Raw genomic sequence first — 26141 nt, forward strand, 5'->3', positions numbered from 1 at the left:
TTGTCACTGATTTTATTATACATAATTAAAAATCAGATTTTCAGAACTATGACTTTCATAGTAAAAAATAATAATATGATTTTCATTTTAAACACTTAAATGTATATATTGATGGATATGTAGATATACATCTCCCTATATATAATTTATATATACTTAAATGTTTTTATATAATCATATAGATAAATTCAAAGTGCACTTTAAGCCATGAGTTAGACAAGCATGTTTCTATGGCTCTCCTATAAATTCTATGATTCTTTGCCAATTGCCAATAATTAACTTCTTTTTTTTGCTTTTAAACTAACTCCTGGATTTTATTATTTGCAATAGGAAATGGTGATTTTCAAATAAATCGTTTGAGAATATAATTTATTCCTTTAATCAAATTTTCCATTATTGATCAATACCTTTCAATTTTTAGTTTTATTTCTGTTTTTGCACTAACATTATATTTTGTTTCTTTTGTGCTCAGACTTAGTCCTAACTCTGTGCTCAGGCATAACTCTGGCTGTGCATAGGAGACCCATATTGCCGTGCTGGGGATGAATTTGGGAATGACCACATTATAGGCAAGCCTCTTACCCTCCTATACTCCCTCTCTGGGCTGAATATAAAGTATTTTTTAATTTAGCTTTCATTTTAAAATGCTTCTCAAAAATTACCCAAAATGTTAGTCTTAAATTACTATTAATTTTGTTTGCCTATAAATTTGTGAGTATATGGCTGTGCTTTTTAAAGCTTAGTCCTGGCTCATTTAGTGCCCAGATCATTTTTGGTTGTGCTGGGAACCAAACCTTGTTTGACTACATAGGCAAATAACTTACCTGCTGGTCTTGCTGGTCCCACTTTTAAATTATATATAAGTATATATAATAATATAAAATATTAATTATATAACACATATATATACATACCTATGTACACACCTATACCACACAACAACACACACACATATATATATATATATATGTATATGTATATATATATATATATTTGGATTTGGGGCCAAACCAGGTCACCAGGTGACACTCAGGGGTTACTCCCGGCTATGCACTCAGGAAATTGCTCCTGGCTTTGGGGGGACCATATGGTACGCTGGGGGATCAAACTGAGGTTCTGTCCTAAAACAAACGCCTGCGAGGCAAATGCCTTAACCCTGCGCACTGATCCAGCCCCTTAAACTATATTTTTATAATCAATGACAGATCTAAGAAATTGAGTTTGATATACTAAATTAATTTATTTTTTCTTATATATCTTGCATTTTGTATACTAGAGAAATAAATGGTGTGTATTTACAAAGGGATTAGAATTGCAAAGTCACCACAGAAATTCCACTTTACAAACTGGGTTTTTCAACATGGTCACTTCTAATATAGTAAGAGTGCCATGGAAAGGGCTAAATAGGCTACATGTCCCATGACAACTCCTTAAATATCTTTTGCTGTCAAGTGCTAAAGTCCTCAAATTCCCTCTCAGTGTAGGAATAGGGAACGAAAATGCAGTTCATAATATTGCACATAGATATAAAATAGTACATATGAATTATATAGCACATGTTTGTTATCAAAAATGAATATGATATCAAAAATGGGGCCAGAGCACCGGAGCATAGCACAACGGAGTGCATTTGCCTTGAATGCGGCTGACCCAGGATGAACCTAGGTTCGATTCCCCATGTCCTATTAGGTCCCCCAAGCCAGGAAGATTTTTCTGAGCGCATAACCAGGGTGACCTGCGTGTCACACTAAACGACCCAACACCCTCCACACACACACACACACACACCAAACACACACACACACAAACACACACACACACACACACAGACAAACACTTCATTTTGGGCCATATAGAAAGAAGTTTATCTTTTGTTTTTGTTTTGAGTTTGATCTATTATTTAAACACCATGGTTACAAGGTTGTTCACATTACAGTTTTTTTTCACAAAGGTTGTTCATGATTGAGTTAGTTATACAATATATTGCAAATCTCACCAGTGCATATTTCTCACCACTACAGTCGACCATTTCCCCCTCTCATCTTTCATGATGCCCCTTTCCCTCCTTCCCACCCTTCCACGTGCCTCTGCCTGTCTCTCAGGCATTTTACTTCTCTCTCTCTCTCTCTCTCTCTCTCTCTCTCTCTCTCAATCTCTCAATCTCTCTTTCCCTCTCCTTTTTCGACATTGTGGTTTGCACTACTACTAATGAAGAAGTGCCATGAATGTCCCTTTCATATTAGACCTTTCTCTAATTGTATTCTCTGCTCTTTGTGGCAAGCTTCCTATCAAGGACTTGTCCTCGTCTATCTCTAATCCTCTATCTCTATCTCTAATCCTCATCTCTATTTTCTCTGGATATCATTCACTCACTGTATTTTATTGCAAAGATAAGACTGTATGGGGATGATCTTACTGATCTTTGTATTTATGATCACTCATTCGTTCAGTCTGTTTTTTTCCATTAGTCTTTCACAGCGAATGTTCCTGGCAGGTAATAAAAGATAACTGTCCACTATTTAGTCAATAAACAGTATCAGATAACTGCACCTATGCAATCCCCATTTCACTTGTTTCTTCAGCTTCCCTGATTTTATGATTATCAACTTTATTAAGAAGTCTGGGGTAAAATGAAATTATGCAAAATACATCAATAGTGCATTATCAAATTATATTTGGAAGTGTTTTTTCTTTTTCCAAATAAATTTATCACAACACCCTGCTTTGGTTGTTCTCATGCATCGAGTTTCAGAAATCAAATTTGTAAGCCTAACATTAAGATGGCACAGCAGAGCTCGTGCATTCTTCATGATGATTTCACAGTGTGTCTGAGCCTTATTTCCAGCTGTCAGAATTAACACTGAATCACATTATAAGGAGGAAGCTATAGACACAAACCATTGACACCTAACACTACAAAAATATATATAAGATCAATCATCTTAGCTTGATTTTAAGTTATTAAACAACCAAAGATATGATTTTATGGAATTCTAAGATAATAAAGTCTTATAAATTTGTATTATAATAATCCTTTACTTTAGTTAATCTAACTATATGAAGATGAAACTACTTAGTGTCATTGAATGTTAGTTATTGTGCTTTATTGAATAATCATGGCAAATAATGTACAAAACTATAAATCTTTTTTGTTTTGTTTTGTTTTGCCACATCTGGGGATGCTCAGGGGTTACTCCTGGCTATATCCTCAGAAACTGCTCCTGGCTTGGGGAACCATATGAGACGCTGGGGATCAAACCCATGTTTGTCCTGGGGTAGCCACGTGCAAGGCAAATGCGATGCCATCATGCTTTTGCTCCAGCCCCAAAACTATAAATGTTTTATAATGGTACAAATTTTACACAAAATAATTTTATTTTGTACTAAGAGGAGACAGTAAAGATAATATATTCATCATCTTTTGAGTGCTTTGAAAATTGTCCTGGATAGCACAAGTTAAGTTTAACATTCTATGAAGTTAATAGTAAAAAAAATATATATATATAAAAATACATACTTTATTTGCATAGATCTTATGATAATATATAAAGGGTAAAGATATGTAAAAATTGGTGTTCATACAATAACAGATGCATGGATCATACAGTTGTGGTACATATATACAATAAAATACTACAAAGCTGTAAAGAATGATGTTATCACGCAATTTGCTGCATCATGAATGAAATTGGAAAATATTTTGTTAAATAAAGTAAGCCAGAAGAAGAAGGATAAATCCAAGATGATATAACTTATATGTAGTATTTAGAATAACTGTAGAAGAAATATAATGACTTAAATTAGGGTTTTTGAGAAAATGTAGGCCATAGAATATAGAGAAGAAAAGGAAAGAAATTGAGTGTTAGAGGAGAAATGATGGGAGACAGGAGCTCAGGGGTATCAGGTTGATGCATTGTTGGTGTTAAGAAAGGATATAGTTGATGTTATAGACAAACCTCACAATTAAGGGGCAATACAGCAAGCCCTGTCCAGTAAGCAGGTCATTGTTTTTGTTAAGTCTTCTTAGTATTAAGGGAAGTCTTTTTTGAGTAGATCGATGTCAGAGCAGCTGTAGGGTCTTCCCTGGTAGAGGAATGCCTCCAGGGGATCGAACTGCGGTCCGTCCTACGCTAGGGCTTAGCAAGGCAGACACCTTACCTCTAGCACCACCTTCCCGGCCCCTATACTCACATTTCAACTTACAAAGTCAATTTGCTTGTATAATTCTCACATTCAATAAGCTTGACATATGTGATGCAACAATATTATCCTTATTTTAGAATGAATAAATTTGAATAGTGGAATTTAAATTTTAAACCAGGTTTATTCTGATGCAGGTGGTCAATTAATTATATTATTTAATTAACACAACATACAGTATGAGTTACTTTATATATTTATTTACTATATATAATATATAATATATATATTATATATTATTTACAATCTGAGTTACTTTATATATTTCTAGTTGGATATTTATGTGCTCCTAGTTGCACTTTATATACTCCTAGTTGTACTTAGTAGGTTTTCTGGAAAAAATTGCCTTTCTCAAAATACCTAAACAATCAGAATTTTAGATACTCTTAAGTTTAACTTTTCTCTCCAATGAACATTCTATTATATATATAATGTTCCCTTTAATATTTCCTATGACACATTTGAGAACTATATGTATTATCATGAATATATTTATAAGTTATCTTGTGATATCAAATAAGCAATAACCATAAAATAACAAAATAAAAGCCAAATGAAATTTAAACTAAGAAACTCTCTAAAATACCATTAAAAGGGTAAAGTTCAGAAGGTCTTTAAGCTATATATACTTAATTATAGAAGAGAATAAAGACAGAATTGAAGTGATTCCTAAAACTTAAGGAATTAAAGATATTTAGACTCAAAGATGAATTCATGGTTTTAAACCTGTTTTACTTTTCAGGAAATCTTTAAGCATAAACAAGTAAGAGACTTGGGAAACATTAGTTAAATATGTATACAGAGGTCTTGATAAACAGCTCTTAGAGATAAAGAAAAATTAATTTCTCAGTTGATTAATAATTCAACCCTGTTTTTACCCTGCACTAAAATGGATCTGGATATGATATACCTAAGGAGAGATACATAGATGATTAAAGTGCTGATTTAGCAAATATGAGGCCTTAAGTTTATTCCTAATTGCATACTACTGTTTGTGATACCAGGTGGAGGAATGATGTGCAAGATATCTGTTACACAGTTAAGTGTGTATGAGTACCACACACAGAGCCAAATTATGTAGAAGCATCACAATACAAAGTTCAATACTCCTGATGAGAATGTTGCAATTATTGAAAGTTAAGATCCTTCCCAAGAAGGAAGGAAAAAAGTGTCCAAGGGAAACAAGGAAGGAGGGGAGGTGTGGAGAGGGAGGAGGAAGGGTGGAAAAAGAGCCATTAGAATGGCCCCAGGAGTAAGTGTGATCATTTATTGTATACCTAGCCTTCTCTCTTGTGCCCTGCTCCCATACTCCATTACCTTTCATTTTATAACCTATAATTAGACAGCCTTCTTATTCATTATTCAAAAATATATAAATAACTATTAAAAGCTAAGTTAAGCTATTTAATATTGCTTCTTTTGTTTAATAAATGGATTAGAACCCATAAATTAACATGTGGAGAAGGCTGGGTGGGTGAGTCTGTAGCTGTGTAGAATAGTGATACCAATAGGAACAGGAGATATAAATTCCAGTAATTTTATAAATTTCTATTACTATTGATATTCCTGATTTTTGATCTATTAAGAAGTAGGGTTCCAAATAATATGAATAATTTAAATTCTCCAAATTATTTCAGTAGTAGAAAGGTAACTGAAAAGTAAAGTTGGAAGACTATACTTTCAGGGATCATTTCTATAGTATGAAAAGTAAAGTTGGAAGTTAACTTTATGTTCTCCTTCTACTGCTTGTCTATGTTTCATTTTAGCTAATCTAGCCATACCAACATTTTCTCATTTATTTTTCAGTGCTCTAGAAATTGGGGGCATTTACCAAGCAGAGACCTGAAGATATAATAAAACTTTAAAAAGTCAAGATTGGATTTCCTTTTAAGTTATTCTATACTGTCTTTTTGACCTAAAAATCCCAAGTGATGTTACCTAGACTCAGTAAATCCTCACCTAAGTCCTGGATTATAAACATTATAAATATGATCTAGATCCTGTCTTCCCAAACTAAATTTTTGGTCATAAAAATACATGATATATTTCATTTCTTTTCATGAAGACAGTTCTTTCCCTTTTTACTGGTATAAAATAAATTACCCTGAAATATTAAAAATTGTTTATTTTTCTTTAAATTATTCACTTGCTCTTATAATTAAAGTCATACTTGTATCTTCACTCACTCTACATATAATCTGCTCATTCCTACTGCTGAATTTGTTACAATTATGCTTGTTCAAGAATAGTTCCTTTTTCATCACACCAAACTTAATGAAAATATTGTCCATTTGGGGGAAACAGTCACATTCTATTACCTTATCCAAGTATTCCAGTCAATATTGATAAGACATTCTTTAAATACACTAGTTGTTTTGTATGGGGCTCTTTCTTTTATTTAGTATTTATATCATCTATGAACATTTAAGCTATGAATCCATAAAGCTACAAAATATCTAAGCCTACATGTAATTAGTATGTTATAAAAATTCAAAGTAATTTTACTTGTTTGCTTATTGTACTTCTTTCTCCTCCCAGTCCCTCATGAATAAAATTAATATTACTAAGATCAGGGAAAATACTTTTGCAAAGAGTTGGAAATAAATGATGACTTCTGTATTATTTATCTTCTTAAAAATGCATAGGTAAATTTGATAAATTAGGGTTCTCTAAAGACTACATTTGATTAAAAAAACTTTGAAAATCTATATGAAATCCACAATATATTGAATGAAACAATATACTTGAACTAAATGTTTTCAAATGCCATACAATTGAAAATAATTTATGACAAATTCATAGTTAATAGTCTTTAATTAAGCTATATACTTCTTTTACTATCACTGTTTATACATAACCATCTAGGAATGTATGTATATTCAAGTACACATTAAAAAGTATATGCTAATTTACAGGCTGACTAATATATGTGTGTATATGAATTTGTTTCTTTTTTTTCAATATAACCAAATAAGAAAAATTAATATAAATTTAGCTTCCAGTGATCACAATTGATTTTTATTCAAAAAATCATGCTCTGATTACTTCAGCATTTTATACTGCACATTTACCAACATTATAGCAAATTTGTGATACAACAATTTCTTATATTAAGAATAGCATAGCTATTTTTCATCTACCATTGAATTCTAACTGGTATTACCCCAAACAAAATTTCCATGATCACGTCTTTTTAAAATGTGATATCAATAACCTCATATTTTTACTAAATAGAGAAATAAGGAATCTGTGAAACAAATTTTTTGGGGAAAACCAGAGAGTTGTTCTATAATGAAATTATATACATTTAGAAAAATAAAGGTCATAGTAAGGTGAATGTGTTTATAGAGCTCAAATGAGAAGTTATTTTTGAAGAAATTAAGATAAAACATATGGAATTACTAATACAATATGTTAGCATCTTTAAAAGAATAGCTTGATTTAATCTATTTGGGGGCACACCCTATATTCTCAAGTTTAATCTGGCTTTGTACTCAGGAATAATTCCTGCATGGCTTGGAGGACCATATGCGATGCTGGGAAGAACTTGGGTTGCCCTGACTACTATACTATCACTTTGGCCCAAAGAATGACATGTTCTTAATATGGTTATTAATAATATATTAATGATTTGTTAATTTTTATTCTATGTAAATTTATTTCCTTATAAATTTATTTCCTTCGATTTAAAATCCTTATTATATTTAAGCCAGATTAGAATTAGCACTAAGATAAACAAAATAAATTTATATCTTATAAATAAATGGAACAATGGGAAACACAACAATTACTGACAAGGAGATACAAGGTCACTACCCAATCAATGGCCAGGCTGATAACAGCAATGCCAATACCAAGGAAGCTTCTCATGGAAATTTGTTTCCACACAATTTTAGTGAGAGAAGTTAAAATTAGAACAACCAGATGAGAGATACTTACAATAACTTTTAGCAAATTATGAGGGAATCAATTAGATTTGCTTAAAGCTACCTAAAGAGAGATTAGGCAGTGACATTTACAGGGTGGCTAATGCTTTCCTTGAACTTCAACAAGTTTTAAAATACCACATAAGGCCTTTCTAAATTTCATAATCTCTAAATTGAATTATCATTTATACCAAAAATATTTCTGGATGGTGCAGAGAGAGATGTAGGACATGTGAAGATGATACAGTGCTACATTAAAATGTGAAATGTGAACTAGTTGGCTGAAATAATATTTGGGGATTTATTCCTAGCTATTAGTTGAATATTTATAAATTCAACCTTCAGTTTGTCTATTTTGGTGATTCAAAAATATGAAAATTGAAGTGTTAGCAATATAAGCAAGGACTCAAGATGAAACAAAATAAATTATCAGAAACTATTTGTAACATAAATAAGTGAAAACAATCAGTACTGTGCCTTAATTACATGAACTAACATTTTAAGCCTTTCATCTAAAGCAGTTAAATGGTATTATATATTTATATATTCTTGTATATATAACACAATTTGATAAAAATAATATTTAATATATGTAAATTGTAAATAAATCTTTATAAAATTAAATGAACTACTCAAATTTTTTAGGGGGTGAGGATTTAGCAAAGTTTAAAAGAATATTTTTAAAATATTAAAGCTGGAAAATATTATGGAATTATTTGGAAGGGAAAAAGACCTGAATTTGACATCTAAATTAATGCTATAAGCAATCATATTTGGCTAGCTCAAGAACATAAAGATTCAAAACAAAAGAAAAATAGACTTGGGAAGAGAAGCAATTCAAAGAGGCCTTGAAAGACATGATGACTATTCAAGGCCAAACACATACTCTAAAAGACATTTTTATAAAGATAACACTATGCAGCCTATATTTTAAAACACCATTGTTCAAAATGGCTAAATGCAACAGAACCTGGGAATTTATCTATAGATATTTTAGGAATTATATATAATTTATGTATAAATATGTAAATAAATAATATTTTAATTGTCGAGAAAACAATTAGATTGAGGAAGGTAATAAAAGAACCTTAGATAAACAGATACCTTATCTAGATACCTAGATAAACAGAACATGGGAATTGCCAAGAGAAAACTCAAGTGAAATCAAAGGAAAATGTTATGGTTAGTGGGGGATGTTATAATAAAATATAAAAATGTAAACTAACTTTGAGAATTCTTAAAAAAAAAGTTTACATCTTTACATTTTTGGAAAGGTGCACCTAGGCTTACTCTGTACCCAAGAATCACTTCTCGCAGGGTAGGAAACAATATAGAATCTACATGGTATACTAAAGATCAAACCTGGGTCAGCCATATGGAAGACAACTGCCTTATAGGCTTTTCTACTTTGCTATCTCTGTGGCCCCATTTTCACTTTTTTGTGTTTGTTTTGGAGAAACACCCTGGCTCTACACTCAGAAATTACTCCTGACAGGGAGTATATGGGATGCCCAAGATCCAACCCGGGTAATTTGCATTCAAGACAAACATTCTACCCAGTATGCTATTGCTTGCCTTATTTTTACATTTCTGTAAAAGGCAAGTTTCACTTAGTTTTTAATATGCTCCAGAGCAGCAATCAGGGCTTCTTTAATGAAAATTTTAATTTTCTTTATTATTTATTATTTGTGTGATAGTTTGAATATTCTGACATAAATATAAACATCTTCGACATAAATATAAACAGAATCATGCAAATATATGTACTTTCAGTTTTCTCCCCATTATTATTCTCTATACTCTAAACTAGACCCTTTTATGAACATACTGATAATAAGAAATCGGAAGGCTGACACCTTTGTGGTGAATCAGTCCCAATCTACATGAGGAAGGTACAGTTCCAAAGATGCTCCTTCCATTAAAATAAGGCCATCATACTATTTAAAAGAGAAATGCATTTCAATTTCTGCAATATGCCCTTCTTTGCTGAAAATAAGCTTATTGTCCTCATAAATGCCTTTATGCAAACCTTTCTTCCACCCAGACACCCAAAGAAGCCTCCAAGTCTATATATGTAAAAAGCTGAACGGCCTTGGTCAAAATTTTTTATTCACTCTGCTTTTGTTGTTTTGGAAAATCTATGAAGGTTACTGAAAATACAGGACTTTTTTTTTTTCATTTATTTCATAGGAATCATAGCATCCTTCCATTATACTGATTTTAACAAATTTTTCAATGTAATAATATTATTTATGTATATTTGCAAGGTTAATTTTCTTCCCTGCACAGTGATAAAATTAATACTTACCTATTGGTTAAATAATTAAATTAACCTATTGGTTAAATAATAAGTTTGTAAACTTATTCATGAATTTCTACTTTCTAATAGTTTCTTTTTTGAGATTAAATGTCACTGTCACTAATAATATGCCTATCATGGCTTCTTTCCCTTAAGCTCTAAGTTAAAGATAACTAGTAAAGTATTATATTAATAACTAGTAAAGTCTTACGTTATTTTTATTATTAATTTTAGTAATATATAATGTACTTTTATAATTGTCTTAATTTAACTTATGAATAAATAATCTATATACTGAGGTGTGTCAAAAGATGGATATAGTATTGAAATTATGTCCATGATAAACCTCTATTTAGTACTGAGAACCAAAAAAAAAATAGCACATTACCCACTGTATTCTCTAGACCCATTTTATCAAAAAAATTCCTTCAAACTTTTCTGCTTTTATAAATATATTATTTTTGTTTCATTTTGTTTGGGGGCTACTCCTGGCTCAGAGGATACGGCTGGCTCTATGTTCAGAAATCACTCCTAGCAAACTGCACTTTCCAAACAAGTGGAAGCAGAGATCAACAGATGGGAATACATTAAACTGAGAAGCTTCTGCACCTCAAAAGAAATAGCGCCCAGGATACAAGAGTCACCAACCGAATGGGAGAAACTATTCACCCAACACTCATCAGATAAGGGGCTAATCTCCAAAATATACAGGGCACTGACAGAACTTTACAAGAAAAAAACATCTAATCCCATTAAAAAATGGGGAGAAAAAATGAAAAGAAATAACAAATGGCCAAAAGGCACATGAAAAAAATGCTCCTCGTCACTAATCATCAGGGAGATGCAAATCAAAACAACGATGAGATATCACCTCACACCACAGAGATTGGCACACATCACAAAGAATGAGAACAATCAGTGCTGGTGGGGATGTGGAGAGAAAGGAACTCTTATCCACTGCTGGATAACCTCTATGGAAAGCGATATGGAGATTCCTCCAAAATCTGGAAATTGAGCTCCCATTCGATCCAGCTATTCCACTCCTAGGGATATACCCTAAGAACACAAGAACACAATACAAAAACCCCTTCCCCACACCTATATTTATTGCAGCACTATTCCAGAGCACTATAGCCAGGCTCTGGAAACAACCAAGATGCACTTCAACAGACGAATGGCTAAAGAAACTGTGGTACATATACACAATGAAATATTATGCAGCCGTCAGGAGAGATGAAGTCATGAAATTTTTCTATACATGGATGTACATGAAATCTATCATGCTGAGTGAAATAAGTCAGAGGGAGAGAGAGACACACACACACAGAATAGTCTCACTCATCTATGGGTTTTAAGAAAAATAAAAGTCATTTTTGCAACAATCCTGAGACAATGAGAGGAGGGCTGGAACTTCCAGCTCACTTCATGAAGCTCACCACAAAGAGTGGTGAGTGCAGTTATAGAAATAACTACACAGAGAACTACCATAATCATGTGAATGAATGAGGGAACTGGAAAGCCTGTCTAGAGTACAGGTGGGGGTGGGGTGGGATGGAGGGAGATTTGGGACATTGTTGGTGGAATGTTGCACTGGTGAAGGGGTGTTCTTTACATGACTGAAACCTAATCACAATCATATATGTAATCAAGATGTTTAAATAAAGAAAAAAAAGTTTCAAAAAAAAAAAAAGAAATCACTCCTAGCAGGCATGGGGGACCATATTGGATGACAGAGATTGAACCCTGGTCATGGTTGGCCCTGGGCAAGATAAAGGCTCTATTGGTTGTGCTATTGCTCTAATCTCTATTAAAGAATTCTTTAATTGGATTACTATAAGATACATGGCTAAAAAGTTGTTATTGAATGAATTTCAGTCATTCAATGTGCAACACCCATCACCAGTGCACATTTCCTGCCACTACTGTCCCAGTTTCTCTCCAACCCTCCAGCCTGCCTTCTCCCCTGTCTGCCTCTGTGGCAGATATTCTATCTCTTTCTCTCTCTTCTATTTTTTCTTTTAGATAATGTGATTTGCAATACTGTTATTGAAGGGGTACCATTCATATCACTTTATCTCCTTTCAGCATCCACTTCTTGTCCCAACTATCATTGTCACATTGTCTCTGCCCTAACTGCATTCTCCTGCTAAGAGCATCCCCAAAATTAAAAATAAATTCAAATATTTTAAAACAAAAATTAAATAATTTTAATTTATACACTGAAATATGTAAAATGTTAAAAATTTGTTGCAAAACATTTTAAATAAATGTGCATTTAAATAAATGACTGATACACAGGATACAAAGTAAAAAAATTAAGTTCTATTGAGTTCCCTGATGTAAAAACTACTTTTTTAACAATTAGAATGTTTTATCTCGATGTGTGATATTCTGCATGTGTGGTATCCATGTAACTGGAACACTGATACAAATCTAAGTGCCTCTGTCCTTGCTCTTTCCATATTTTCCATCCGACTTTCTTCTACTTATGTATACACTTATGTATTCCTTAACTATAGGTGCATTTTCTCTGAGAGGCTTTTCTGTTAACCTCCTAAGAAAGAACTTACTATTTCACTTGGCATTATTACAATCCTAATATAACAGCAATTTAATATTTAATTGTTTTTTGTTGTCAATCTTTCCATGGAATGAAATATATACTTGAGATTTGAATCATACTTTGAGTTTTGTTGACTCTATAACCCAGAATGTAGTAATAATATTTTTCACTTTGTTGAAGAATAAAAGTCAATCAACCATTTAAAATATGCATAATCAATGAGTTAAAAGCACATAAGCTGGGGCTGGAGCAGTGGCACTGAAGTAGATAGGGTGTTTGCCATGCACGTGGCTGACCCAAGACAGACCTCGGTTTGATCCCAGCATCCCATATGGTCCCTCAAGCCAGGAGCGATTTCTGAGTGCACATAACCAGGAGTAACTCCTGAGAATCACCAGGTCTGGCCCAAAAACCAAAAAAAAAAAAAGTATATGATATGAGTCATATAGGACTAGTTCTCTGTCACTTCATGGTGCTCTATGATAGCTATTATATGTAGGAGCCAGCAGAAAATAGATTAGAAAGTCTTGTAGATAAATTTAGAAAAAATTAATAAACTATTGCCAAAGTGTGAGCAATGTGAATGAAGTATCCAGATGAAAGCAATTATGTTTATTATCTCAACCTACCATGATTAGGAGACTGAAGGAGAGAATATTAACAGAATCTGAGGTAGACTTAGAGCTGCCAACTAGGACTCTGGGACAGATTATCATATTTCGTTAAAGGTTCCTTGCTACTATTTACCCAGGAAGATAGGAATAAATATGCCTACTCTTGTCTTTGCACCTTTTGAAATGAGGCTGCCCACCTTCAAAGGGTAGATTAAGACATGTATAATCTACAAAAGAATATGGTGTAACCAGCTGAAGCAAATAAGATGTGATCTGGCTACCAAATCTACACTTTAGATATATCACAGAAAGTACTTATATTTTTTTATTCAAAAGCCTGCTGTGTATGTATAAGAAGCAGTAATTTTTATAAATGGCTTGTGAATAGACTATAAGTAGTCAGTATTACATAAAGGGAAATTTTACCCCTTCTTTTTGGTAAAGTAAGAATTACATTTGCCATTTTAGTGATTCACAAAGTCCTAATGTGGAAACGAGCCCGCAGGAATCATAAGGTACATGGAGTAAAAACCTCACAGTTATATCTACTTTTAGGGCTCCTTTATTCTGGACTGCTACACAGAAATTGTCCCTAGAATTCAATGTAGCCTAATTAGTGAAACAAGCCAAAAAATTAATTAACTTTCTGTGAAGAAAGAAGGATAGGATTTTATATTCATGTGAACCAGAATGAGAAAGAGACAAACCCAGGACTCAAGAGTAACTGAAATCATAAAACTTGGAAAAATTTTGGAAATCATTCAGCTTTCTCCTCTCATTTATTGCTGCCAAACCTCTTCCACATATGTAGTTTATAGATGAAAAAGATAGTGTGCCAGAAAGTTTAAATGACTGGTTTAACAATCATGTGGTCTAACTGTATTCGTTTAACTATTCATATTTAGAACTTATTTAGTCCTTATTTTTCCTAAGTATACATTGTTACTGTTTTGTTTTATAGCTATTTTCAGACAAAATAGGATAACAATACTCTAAAGTATCAGTATTTTAGAATTTACTATTATTTCCTTTTCACATTTCACTCAGGTTTTCTTAAGCAATACTTTTAGAATAGTTTGAGGGTTACAACATTATTGAGAGAATGGTTCAAAGATTTATATGTCTTACTGCCTCCATATATAAAAGATTTCTCACATAATATCACTCACTTCAAAGACATATGTATATAAATATAAATAAAAAACTAAAATGACTTTCATTGGCATATTATAAGCATCTGATCTCCATACTTTATATATGGTTCACTCTTTTGCTAGATTCATATTAAGGTATCACAGAGGACTTTTACTGGTCTAAATAAATCTGTGCTTTACAAATTTTTCTACTGACACTTAATAAATTAATGCACCATATTAATTAATTAAAGCTAATCTTTCCACAATTCAAATCTGTCTCTTGAAAACATTGATATTTTTTGTCATCTATAGTTCTCTCTTGTTAATAATCTTATGTAGTTGCAATCATATGTTCCAATCAGCTTTTTCAGAAATGTCAAATCAAAATGGATTAAAGATCTTGATATAAGATCTGGAACTTTAAGTTATATTAAAGAAAACACAGGCAAAAAAACTCCATGACATTGAGACTAACAGCATCTTCAAGAAGGAAACACCAGGATCTAAATAAGTGAAGCAGAGATAAATGGGACTACATTAAACTGAGAAGCTTCTGCAACCTCAAAGAAAACAGTTACTAGGATACAAACTCCACCCACAAATGGGAGTAACTATTCACCCATAAGGTAAGGGGCGAATATCTAAGATATACAAGGTAATGACAGAACTTAGCAAGAATAAAACATCTCATCATCAAAAAAGGGCACATAATAAAATGCTCCACATCCTCAGGAAGATGCAAATCAAAACATCATGAGGTACCATCTCATGACACAGAGACTGGCAAACATCACAAAGAATAAGAACAGGTGCTAGCTGGGATGTGGAGAGAAAGAAACTCTCATTCATTAGGGACTATGGAATGCAATCTAGTCCAGAGTTTGAATGTTGGATCAAAGGTTAAGGAATATTTTAATTTTACAAGAAAATAAAACTGTTTTTCAAATTGTCTATATTATTTTGTAGTCCTACCAATTATGATAAAAAAGTTTCTATCTTCCACATGCCAAATATCATTTGGTGTTGTTAACACTTAGGATTTTGGCTCATACTAGCAGAAATGTAGTAACATAATATTGTTTTAATTTGAATGAAATTGATGTATGGAATATTTAATCATATGTCACACTTTACCTGAATTTCCCCATTGGTCATTTTAGGTCTTTGATATAATTTTTATTTTATTATGTATTTTATTATTTATTTTAAATAATATATTTAATCACCATGACCACAAATATTTTTGTAATTAGGTTTCAGTTATAAAAAATAACACCTCTCTTCACCAGCGCAAACTTCCCAACACAAATACCTCCATATCCCTCCCTCCCCACCTGTATTTTGTGACAGGCATTCTACTTCTCTTCTCACTCACTATCATTGTCATGATAGTTGCTGTTGTAGTGTTTTCTCTAACTGCTCTCACCACTTGTTGTGGTAAGCTTCATATCATGAGCTGATCCTTCCAGCCCTCATCTCTACTGTCTCTCTATATTATTACAATAATGTCTTTTATTTTTTTTCAATCCCACAGATGAGACAATTCTGTGTTTATCTTGCTCCCTCTGATTTGTTTCATTCAGCATAATAGTTTCTATGTACATACATGTAAAGGAAAATTTTATCACATTTTTGCTGATGGCTTCATATATTCCATTGTGTATATGTAACACGGCTTCTTTAGCTATTCATCTATTAAAGTACATTTGGGTTGTTTCCAGATTCTGGCTATTGTAAATAGCACTGCAATGAATGTAAGTGTGTAGAAGGTCAAATCAAAATGGATTAAAGATCTTGATATCTTGTATTGTGTTTTTCTGTTCCTAGGGTGTATCCCTAGGAGTGGTATAGCTGGATTTTATGGGAGCTCAATTTCCAGTTTTTTGAGGAATCTCCATAGCGTTTTCCATAAAGTCTGGACTAGACGGTATTCCCACCAGCATTGAATAAGAGTTCCTTTCACTCCATATCCCTACTAGCACTAATTCTTCCATTTTTTGTTTTGTTTTATTTTGTTTTGGGGCCACACCCAGTGAACCTCAGGGGGTACTCCTGGCTATGCAATTAGAAATCACTCCTGGCTTGGGGGACCATATGGGATGCCAGGGGATTGAACCGGGTGGTCTGTCCTAGGTCAGACGTTTGCAAGGCAAACACCCTACCACTGTGCCACCTTCTGGCCCCGCTGATTGTTCTTATTCTATATGATATGTGCCAGTCTCTGTGTCATGAAATGGTATCTCATTATTGTTTGGATTTTCAATTGCCTGATGATTAGTGATGTGGAGCATTTTTTCATGTGCCTTTTAGAATTTGTATTTCTTCTCTGAGAAGTGTCTGTTTATCTTTCTCCCCCATTTTTTGATGGGGTTAATTTTTTTCTTGTTTAAGTTCTGTCAACAAGATTCAACAGCCCATTCAAGATAAATCTCTCAACAAGATGGAAATGGAAGGAATATTTCCTAATATAGTCAAGGCCATCTACTACACAAGCCAATGGAAAAATATATTATTCTCAATGAAGATAATTTAAAGACTTTCCTCTAAAATCTAGTACAAGGCAAGGCTTTCCCCTCTCACTATCTCCTATTCAACTTGCCATAGCAATTAGGCAAGAAAAAGATATCAAGGGTAGCCAGATAGGAAAGAAAGAAGTCAACTTCCTCACTGTTTGCAGCATGAACATGCTACTATATTTAGAAAACCCTAATGGGACTATACCAAAAAGTTTCTAGAAAACAATAGAATTCATATAGCAAAGTGGCAGGCTAAAAAATTTCTTCTTTGTCAAAGTGTCTGTCATTTCTTCTCCCTCATTTTTTGATGGGATTAGATGGGTTTTTTTTTTGTAAATTTCTGTCAGTGCCTTGTATATTTTGGAGATTAGCCCCTTGTCTGATGGGTATTGGGTGAATAGTTTCTCCCACTCAGTGGGGGGCTCTTGTATCCTGGGTGCTATTTCTTTTGTGGTGCAGAAGCTTCTCAGTTTAATATATTCCCATCTGTTAATCTCTGCTTTCACTTGCTTGGAACACTCAAATATCAAATGGCCTTCTTATTACACAAATAATGACTAGAGAAGAAATGGACATTACAAACAATTACCCATTCACATTAGTGCCACACAAACCTCAAATACCTTAATTTCCTTACCCTAACTACCTTAAAGTAAACTTAACTAATGAGGTGAAGGACCTATATAGAGAAAACTACAAAAGTGCTCAAGAAATACAGTAAGACACAATGCATATGCAGACACATACCCTGCTCATGATCTATTTTTTAATTGTGCCCTTAGTTTTTTCACTGCTAATATATATTTTTGAATCACTGTCTGCATTATTAGATTTGCCATTTGCAGGTATTTTAAGCTTAAAACTTATCAGATCTATTATTATTTATCTTGACCTTCTTGGGCAAGGTACACCCAACAGTGATTAGGGTGTATTCTTAAATCTGCACTTAAGAATCACTACTGGCTATTTCAGAGTATTCATTTGGTGATGCCCTGGGATTGAAAACAGGAATGAATTTTGCAAAGCAAATGTCCTATCTTTTGTTAATGCTTTGTCCCCAATTGGCATATTTTTAAAGAGACGATTTGCTACTTTTCTTTAACCATACTATGAATATTATTTTTTATTTTTAAATGTTCTCACTTTACTGAGAAATATTATTGACATTGCATTTCAGATATTTTATTGATTGTTCTATTTTTTAATAAATAATGCTGACTTACCATTTTTTTCCACACTATATATTCCAGGAGTATAGATTTACACCTTAGATTTATACTTCAACAATGAAGTTCAGCTTTTCAAAATTTTTCAAATCAACTTTAGTGTTATATTCAAATCTAAGATTTCTATGAGGTTATTTTCTAGGAACTTTATACTTTAAATTTTACATTTAGATCTATTGAGGTTAATTGTTTTGAAGGGTGTAAGTTTCATGTCTAGATTCATCTTTTCCCCATTGTGGATGTTTCTCTAGTTTCAGTACCATTTATACCTAAATTGTCTGCTCTTATACGTCCTAGATATCTGGATTGCTCTGAATTATTTTTTATTTCTTGAAAATACTGTGGTTACAAGGTTGGTTCATAATAAAACTATTTTTACAGTTACAAAGTTGTTCATGATAAGTTTAAGAAAATACTCTATCCATTCACACACCAACAAAATTTACTATCTTAAATGTATATCAACCTTATCCCATATAACCTATGGCTTAGGGTATCCTTCTTTATTTTAAACATAAGAAATTTTATTTTTTCAGGTCAGTGTGATAACAAGGGGATCTGACTGACAACATTATACAGAGTCCTTAGCATAGCCAGGTATATTTATGGAGGCTGTTTAAGTTACACTGGATGACCTTGCTGATGCCTAGAATCACAGGGTCTGAGCAACATCACCTCCAGCCCTCTCACTGAACTATCTGCCTTTTATAAGACAGAGAGGAGTTTCCAGTCCTCCCAGAAAAAAAATTGGCAGTACACCACCAACCATACCAAAATAAACCTTGTCCTTTCATTTAATATTCAAAAATTGTAAACTGAATGAAGTTCTATTTAAGGTTTGGTATAATAACTGACCAAAACTCCCACAACATTCTTTATTTTAATTTAGTTCTTCTTGTTCTTTTACATGGCAACGTACTTGCTCTAAAAAAATCAAGGATATCATTTTCTCTAAAATTAGAATCACTTTACCACGTACAACATAATATAGGGAACTGAGATTCTGTTGAACATGATTTTGCTTGATCTGTTTACTTGGGTCCTAACATAAAGTTGTGATTACTACCTTTATAGTATATAATTAGCATTTACCTAATTTTAGGATATTTCTAAATTTAATTTCAAGGAATTTTTCTGTATTTTTTATAACTAATTTTTATTTTTAATATCAATATAGGAACAATTAGTATATTTACTACATGTTGAAAAGAGGTAATACTTTACTGTTTTGTGTGTAGAACTTTTATAATAGACAGTCATGGTAAGGTTTATTTATAGATTTTTTTAAAAACTAATAAGCAGAATATTTTACAATCTCTTTTCCTTCATAATATATAGGCCACATTACCAGGTGGCCCCCAGCAGCTGTACCTTGAGATGCTTCGGGAACTGGGAATTGTGGATTGATCTGGATTTAGCCACATAAAAGGTGAGTATGCCTTAACACATTACGATCTTTTCAGTTCTCAATTAAATCAATTTTGTGCTCCGGTCAAACCTTTCTTTACTGAAAAATCCCTGATTTCATACTTTAGTTATCTGTGCTTACTTAACAATATGGCCTAGTCTATAAATGTTCAAGCCTGGCTAAACCTCACTGGTTTATAAGAAAATAACGTGTACCACTGTGAACATATAATGAGGTAGAATTTTCTTCCACAAGTCAGAAAAGCTTTAACACTTCGCCCATCAAATCAATCATTTCTATGGTATAACATAGAAACAGATAGTCCTATCTGTTGAATAATTTTACTTTCAAAGATAAATACTTCATCAGTAGTTCTTTTATCAGAGGACATGGCATTCTAAAGATATTTTTTATTTGGATCTACAGAAAGTTTAGGACACTCAGAGATTTTGAATATTCATAAAATCTACAAAGACATAATATTTCCATTTCTTAGATCTAAATTCAATAAATTGGCAAAATAGTTGGGACCATGACTATTTTCTCATTTGTTTAAAAATGACTTTGCTTTGTGTTTTTCATTGCTACTGATTTCAGCGTATTTGAATCAAAAGTCATCTTTACCTTGGAAGTTGTAGGTACTATATACCTAGGTAAGCAATTACTATGCTAAATTATTTTTACTTCTCTAAATTGCTTTATATATTCTTAAGCTTATTTAGACAAATTCCTTTAGGAGTGATACTAGGAGTGTTTAGTTTTTCAAATGACTGTTTATCATCCTACATGATAAAGTTGTTTCTGAAAACACTTTAAACTTGCTCATTGAATCATGATCTGTGGATCTATTCTTTATTGGTATTAGCTTACTTTTTACTTTATTAATTTCACTAATATGGTTAAATGCTTCAGCAAACTGTGGGCTTAAATATGTGACTTTGTCTTTTCTTTAATGTGTTTAATTTTATATTAAAATTAAATATGAGAATGTTATTATTCAACTTGTTTTAGTAAGTTATGACATAAACTAATTTGTTATCTAAATGGGTATTTCTAGAGGTCATAAACAAATAATAAATGTATATATTTGTAAATCTATTTGCTTACTTCAAACAACTATATAGAAACATTAGACTTCATGAAGCAGTAGCTTTTCTCTTAATTATGCTTTTAATTGAGTAACCAACATGAAATTAAATGTCTAAAACCCAGTGAGGCAGCAGGAAACATCTCAAGTTGCTTTGGAGCTCAGTCAATTAATTTTGTGTAAGCCAGTAGCTAACATAACTTTAATACTCATCAAAACAAATCAAGGGAATCCTCAGAATAAGGATATTCTAAAAAGAATAAAACTAAATAAAATAGAGAGGAAAATGACTAAATGGGATTAAATTAAGAATACATACACAATTGTAAAAAACCTGAAAAATGAAGGCAAACAATTAGACATTGGCAAGACCAAGAAAGGGAAGGAAAAGAAAGGACAAATAATACAAAATGGATTTTTTTAAAAAAAAAAAAGCAGGTTTTTATAAAGGTGAGAGAAAATCCAATTGTTCAAGAACAAAGAAAGGAGGGAATAGAAAATTTCATAAATATAACACCTGGAAAAATATATTGCTGTCAGAAATTATTTTTTAGGCAAAAGAATCATGTAATTGTTTACTCATTTTATAATACATTATAATACATCTTGTTTCATAAAAAGGCTTTAACAGGCTTTTAACATGGATAGACAGCAATAGCACTAGACAAGGAGTGAAGGAAAATAGTGAGGGTGAGGAAAAAGATAAATCCAGTAGGGTATGTTATTAATCCCCCCCACACACACACACACAGACACACAAGAAGACAATCAGAAGCCAGAGAAAATGAAATTTGTGACTTGCTATAAGATTTCCAGGATCCAAAATAAATCAATCCAGTTTCTCAGAAATGATAGATTGACACATTAGTGACATTTATCTAATGTTTTAATCAAGAGAAAAAACTATGTGAATAGTAGATGATACTATCAGTGCCATTTTTATAATGTAATATGGAATTCTAAGTGACCTTACCGTAATTTCCTTTGGTTCATTCCAAATCATAACTGCATAAATGTTAGAAAAAACAATTAGGCATAGGATATATCCAATTAAGCCACTCCACAGACAGTATTATCCAAGAGCAAAATTTAGACTGGATATTATTTTAAATTTTTAAAGGGCAGAAAACGTATCATTTAGAAAATCCTCAATAAGGTTTTTTTTTTTTTTTTTTTTTTTGGTTTTTGGGCCATATGTGGCAGTATTCAGGGGTTACTCCTGGCTCTCTGCTCAGAAATCGCTTCTGGAAGACTCGGGGGACTATATGAGATGCCAAGAATTGAACCTGGGTCTGTCCCATGTCAGCCACATGCAAGGCAAATGCCCTACCACTGTGCTATCACTCTGTCCCCCCAAAATAATTCTTAATGATTATTTGTTACTAACTATAGCCAAAGAAAGTTTTTCATTATATAACATTTTTTAATCCAGAGATGATTTGACAAATAAGTTCTGTCCTAAAGATGTGAAAAATTGATTATATATTTCCTAAGTGAGATCATTCATGATTAAATACTCCACATTTCTATTTTTAATAATATCTTTATTTAAACACCGTGATTACAAACATAATTGTAGTTGACTTTCAGTCATAACAAGAACACCCCCCCCTTCACCATGCAACCTTCCCATCACCAATGCCCCCAACTCTTCCCTTGGTCCCCACCCAAAAAGATTGTCCCTTTATCCACTAGGCACAATTATTCTTTCTCAAAAAGTGTGAAAGAATTGATTCTCAGCTTTTGAGATTTCTGAGTTATTTTTTATTTAGATTTTGTTTGTAGGTTAATTATAAAAATGTTATAAAATTGGAGAGTAAAAAGTAAGCACTTTCACCCTAATATAAAAGTCTGACTTTGAATCCCCCAAATAGACGCTTTAAATAAATCTACCCCCACATAATAGATGGAAACAGCACTACTGACTTAAAGAAGTAATACCATTTCATAAATAACAGTTTTACTTATAATTTTCCCCATTTTTCTGGACCTATACAAACAATGGCGATTTCCACTATCACACCTTTATTATATTTTTTTACTCTTATCCTTTAAGGAAAAAAATACAACTTACTGAACTTAAAAACAAATAACTGTAGTAGAATGCCTGTCTAAAATACAGGCAGGGGATGGGAAGTGGGGAGGGGGTAATGTTATACTGGTGAAGGGGGATGTTTTGGTTATGACTGTAACCCAACTATGATCATCTTACTTAAATAAAAAATATATTAAAAAAAAAGAAAAATGAAGCTAACCCAAACAATATAATATCTAAACACAAGCAAAATATAAATAATACCAGGAAACACAAAATCTCAGTGCCTTGAGATTAAAAAAATAAATTTATGCTGGTAACGCACAAATAAATTTCAAGATTTGCATCAAGTTTCATCTATTCTTGGATAGACATAAGACACGTGTAATAATGGTAATAAACTCTTACCTTAGATCAGCAGTTTGTCCTGTTTTGTTAGTACATGTAATCTCTCTGGTCTGATATCCGATCTGAATGTCCCAATATTTGTTCTCTTGTCTGTTTTGTCTGTTTCTATTTCTCTTTTTCTTAATAAGTTCACGGGCTTCTGGATCCTTCACTCCTTTTCCTCTGTCCTTGACTCGTTCTTTATTCTTGCCACGTCTTCTGGCTTGTCTTACTTGTCTCAAGTGAGGCACAGAGCACGTGCTCCAGGGAGCCACATGCAAGCTGTACATGCTCTCTTCAGCTTCACAGGGACCGGACTGGCACACCTGAAACTCTGTCAGATTTGGACAGCCAGAACCCCCGAACTGTGGGGGTGCTACCACATGTCGTGTTCGATGCTGGAGCCCACTGCCACAAGTCTTGGAGCATTCTGACCAGGCCGAAAACTCAGACACAATGCAGTCTTTCTGACAAGGGATGAGGCAGGCCTGCTCTAACAGGGGCTTGGGCTCAAAATACTCACAAATGATATCATCTGCAGGAATATCTTTCTCTTTATGGATGCACGTTATTTCTCGCACTTGAATTCCTTCTTCCCCCTTAATGCATTCAAAGGGTTTCTCTAAGTGCTTAGATATCACAGGCTGACACTGGTTCCAGGGTCCCAGTCTCCAGTCATACAATTCTTTGTGCCAATCACAAACTTTGAAACAACTTTGCTGGTTATTAGGTTTCTCAGCTTGCTTACAGTTTGCATGTAATGTTGTCCATCCTTCAACATGAGCACACCATACAGCTCGGGTTTGAATACCTCCTGGGCCACATTCATCTCCCATGCAACGACCCCATGTACCTGGAAAAAAAATAAGTTAATATAACTGCTAGCAGAAAAGTACAAATCATTTGTACCATCTTGAAGGCTGTTATGCATTCTCACACAAAGTTGGCTCCCTTTCTCTGACACCCATAAAAGACCTTGATGTGCTTTTGGGTATCTCTTAATACCAGAAGCATTAGGGATAGAATCCAGACAACTGATCTATCCTCCCCACATAAGTCACATTTTTTCTTAAGATCCTTAAGTAAAAAATATCAGCATACTAAGTGACACAGTTACCAGTGCCACGAGAGCTGACAATTTCTTTTTTTTTTACATGTAAAATGATTGGATTTAATATAATCATAGGACTAAATCACGTATTCTTATTCTTTTCTTTTTGGTGCTCTTATATCACTAAATCCTTTTTTAAATAAAATCTTTATTTAAGCACCATGATAGCAAACATGTTTGTAGTTGTGTTTCACTCATAAGAAAAGAACACCTCCCTTCACCAGTGCAACCTTCCCACCACCAATGTCTCTCATTTCCCTCCTTCCCAGCCCTGCCTGTTTGGAGACAAGCATTTTATTTCTCTCATTTACTACCATTGTCTGGATCATATGAGTGAGAGCTGACAATTTATGTGGCAACTGACAATTGAGCCTCCTAAAGAGTGAAAGGGATGGAACAGAACTCTTGGAAAATAAAAAAAAAATTGCCATGCAGTGGAAAAGTTATTGATTAACTTACCCATACTTTATATATATAATAAAATGACTCACCTTGGGAGTTGTAATTGGGTCTCCTTTGCTATCTCTTTGGCATGAATCAAAGCCCTTTCAATAGCTCTTAATTCTTGTTCTACCTTTCCTCTTAGTCATTTCTTTTTTTTTTTTTTTTGGTTTTTGGGCCACACCCGGCAGTGCTCAGGGTGTGCTCCTGGCTGTCTGCTCAGAAATAGCTCCTGGCAGGCACGGGGGACCATATGGGACACCAGGATTCAAACCAACCACCTTAAATCCTGGATCGGACGCTTGCAAGGCAAACACCGCTGTGCTATATCTCCGGGCCCACCTCTTAGTCATTTCTATTCTAAGAAAGCAGAAGGATCATATGCCCTTTCTCACAACTTCACCTTCAGAAAGGCACTTCATGATCTAGCACATTGACTTCCCTGAAGTATTATGAAAGTAGGTCTCTGTACACAACTGCTGGAAAATACTGATCTACACTCTGTATTTTTGAAAAAGCAGAACTGTGTCATGAAGACTATAAAAGGTAACTGCAGAGGCAATTTCACTTTAGCTTCCCAAGGGATTATTAAAGTTCTACTCTGCTTTTATTCATTTTCTTAATTTTAGATAGCTAAAGAATCGTCCTCATAAAGGTCAACAAAAATGAGTTACAGTGAAAACAAGTCTATTTCTCCCACCTTATAATACCAAATAAATTTCAGTATCAGACCAAGAAAATTGTTCCTAATGAAGAATATAGTCACCTAAAGGTTTGTTTTTAGTTCAGAGCAACTAAATATTTTGGAGAACATGTTCTGTTCTAAGTTACTTCATATAGTTAGACACAGAGATTTTAATAGTTACAGATGTATAATTGCTGAAAGAAGTGTTTATAATCCAGTAACAAAGCCAGGAAAATTAATTCAGTTAAGCATATTTGCCTATAAATTTATCCCCAAAATTAATGTTGCCTCATATCTGCTATCTCACTAAAGATGGCAAGAAAAATTAACTAGGAATATTCTGCAATTTTCTGAAACAGCAGGGTTTCTTAGGCCTTTATCAATGTATTCATTTCCAAAAGAAATTATTTGGTATGGCAGACTTATTTCAGGGGATGCTTATGTCACTGGCTTTAGTATGAAATGTGAGCAATTTAGCTTAGACTTCTTAGCATACATTAAACCTAC

The 26141-nt window shown here is 33.1% G+C and overlaps 1 protein-coding gene across 1 annotated transcript in view; it reads right to left on the minus strand.

The window, feature by feature from the left end:
- Positions 1-24971, minus strand: part of THSD7A (thrombospondin type 1 domain containing 7A) — a 320868-nt gene extending 295897 nt beyond the window's left edge. Inside the window, exons 1-2 of the mRNA XM_049776115.1 lie at positions 24968-24971; positions 23419-24250 (exon numbers count right to left, since the gene is read on the minus strand). Of these exons, the coding sequence (XP_049632072.1) occupies positions 23419-24250; positions 24968-24971 (836 nt within the window). The remainder of the gene's footprint in view (positions 1-23418; positions 24251-24967) is intronic.
- Between the last annotated feature and the right edge of the window lie 1170 nt (positions 24972-26141).

Source organism: Suncus etruscus, chromosome 1, assembly GCF_024139225.1.
Source record: "Suncus etruscus isolate mSunEtr1 chromosome 1, mSunEtr1.pri.cur, whole genome shotgun sequence".
Lineage (NCBI taxonomy): Eukaryota > Metazoa > Chordata > Mammalia > Eulipotyphla > Soricidae > Suncus > Suncus etruscus.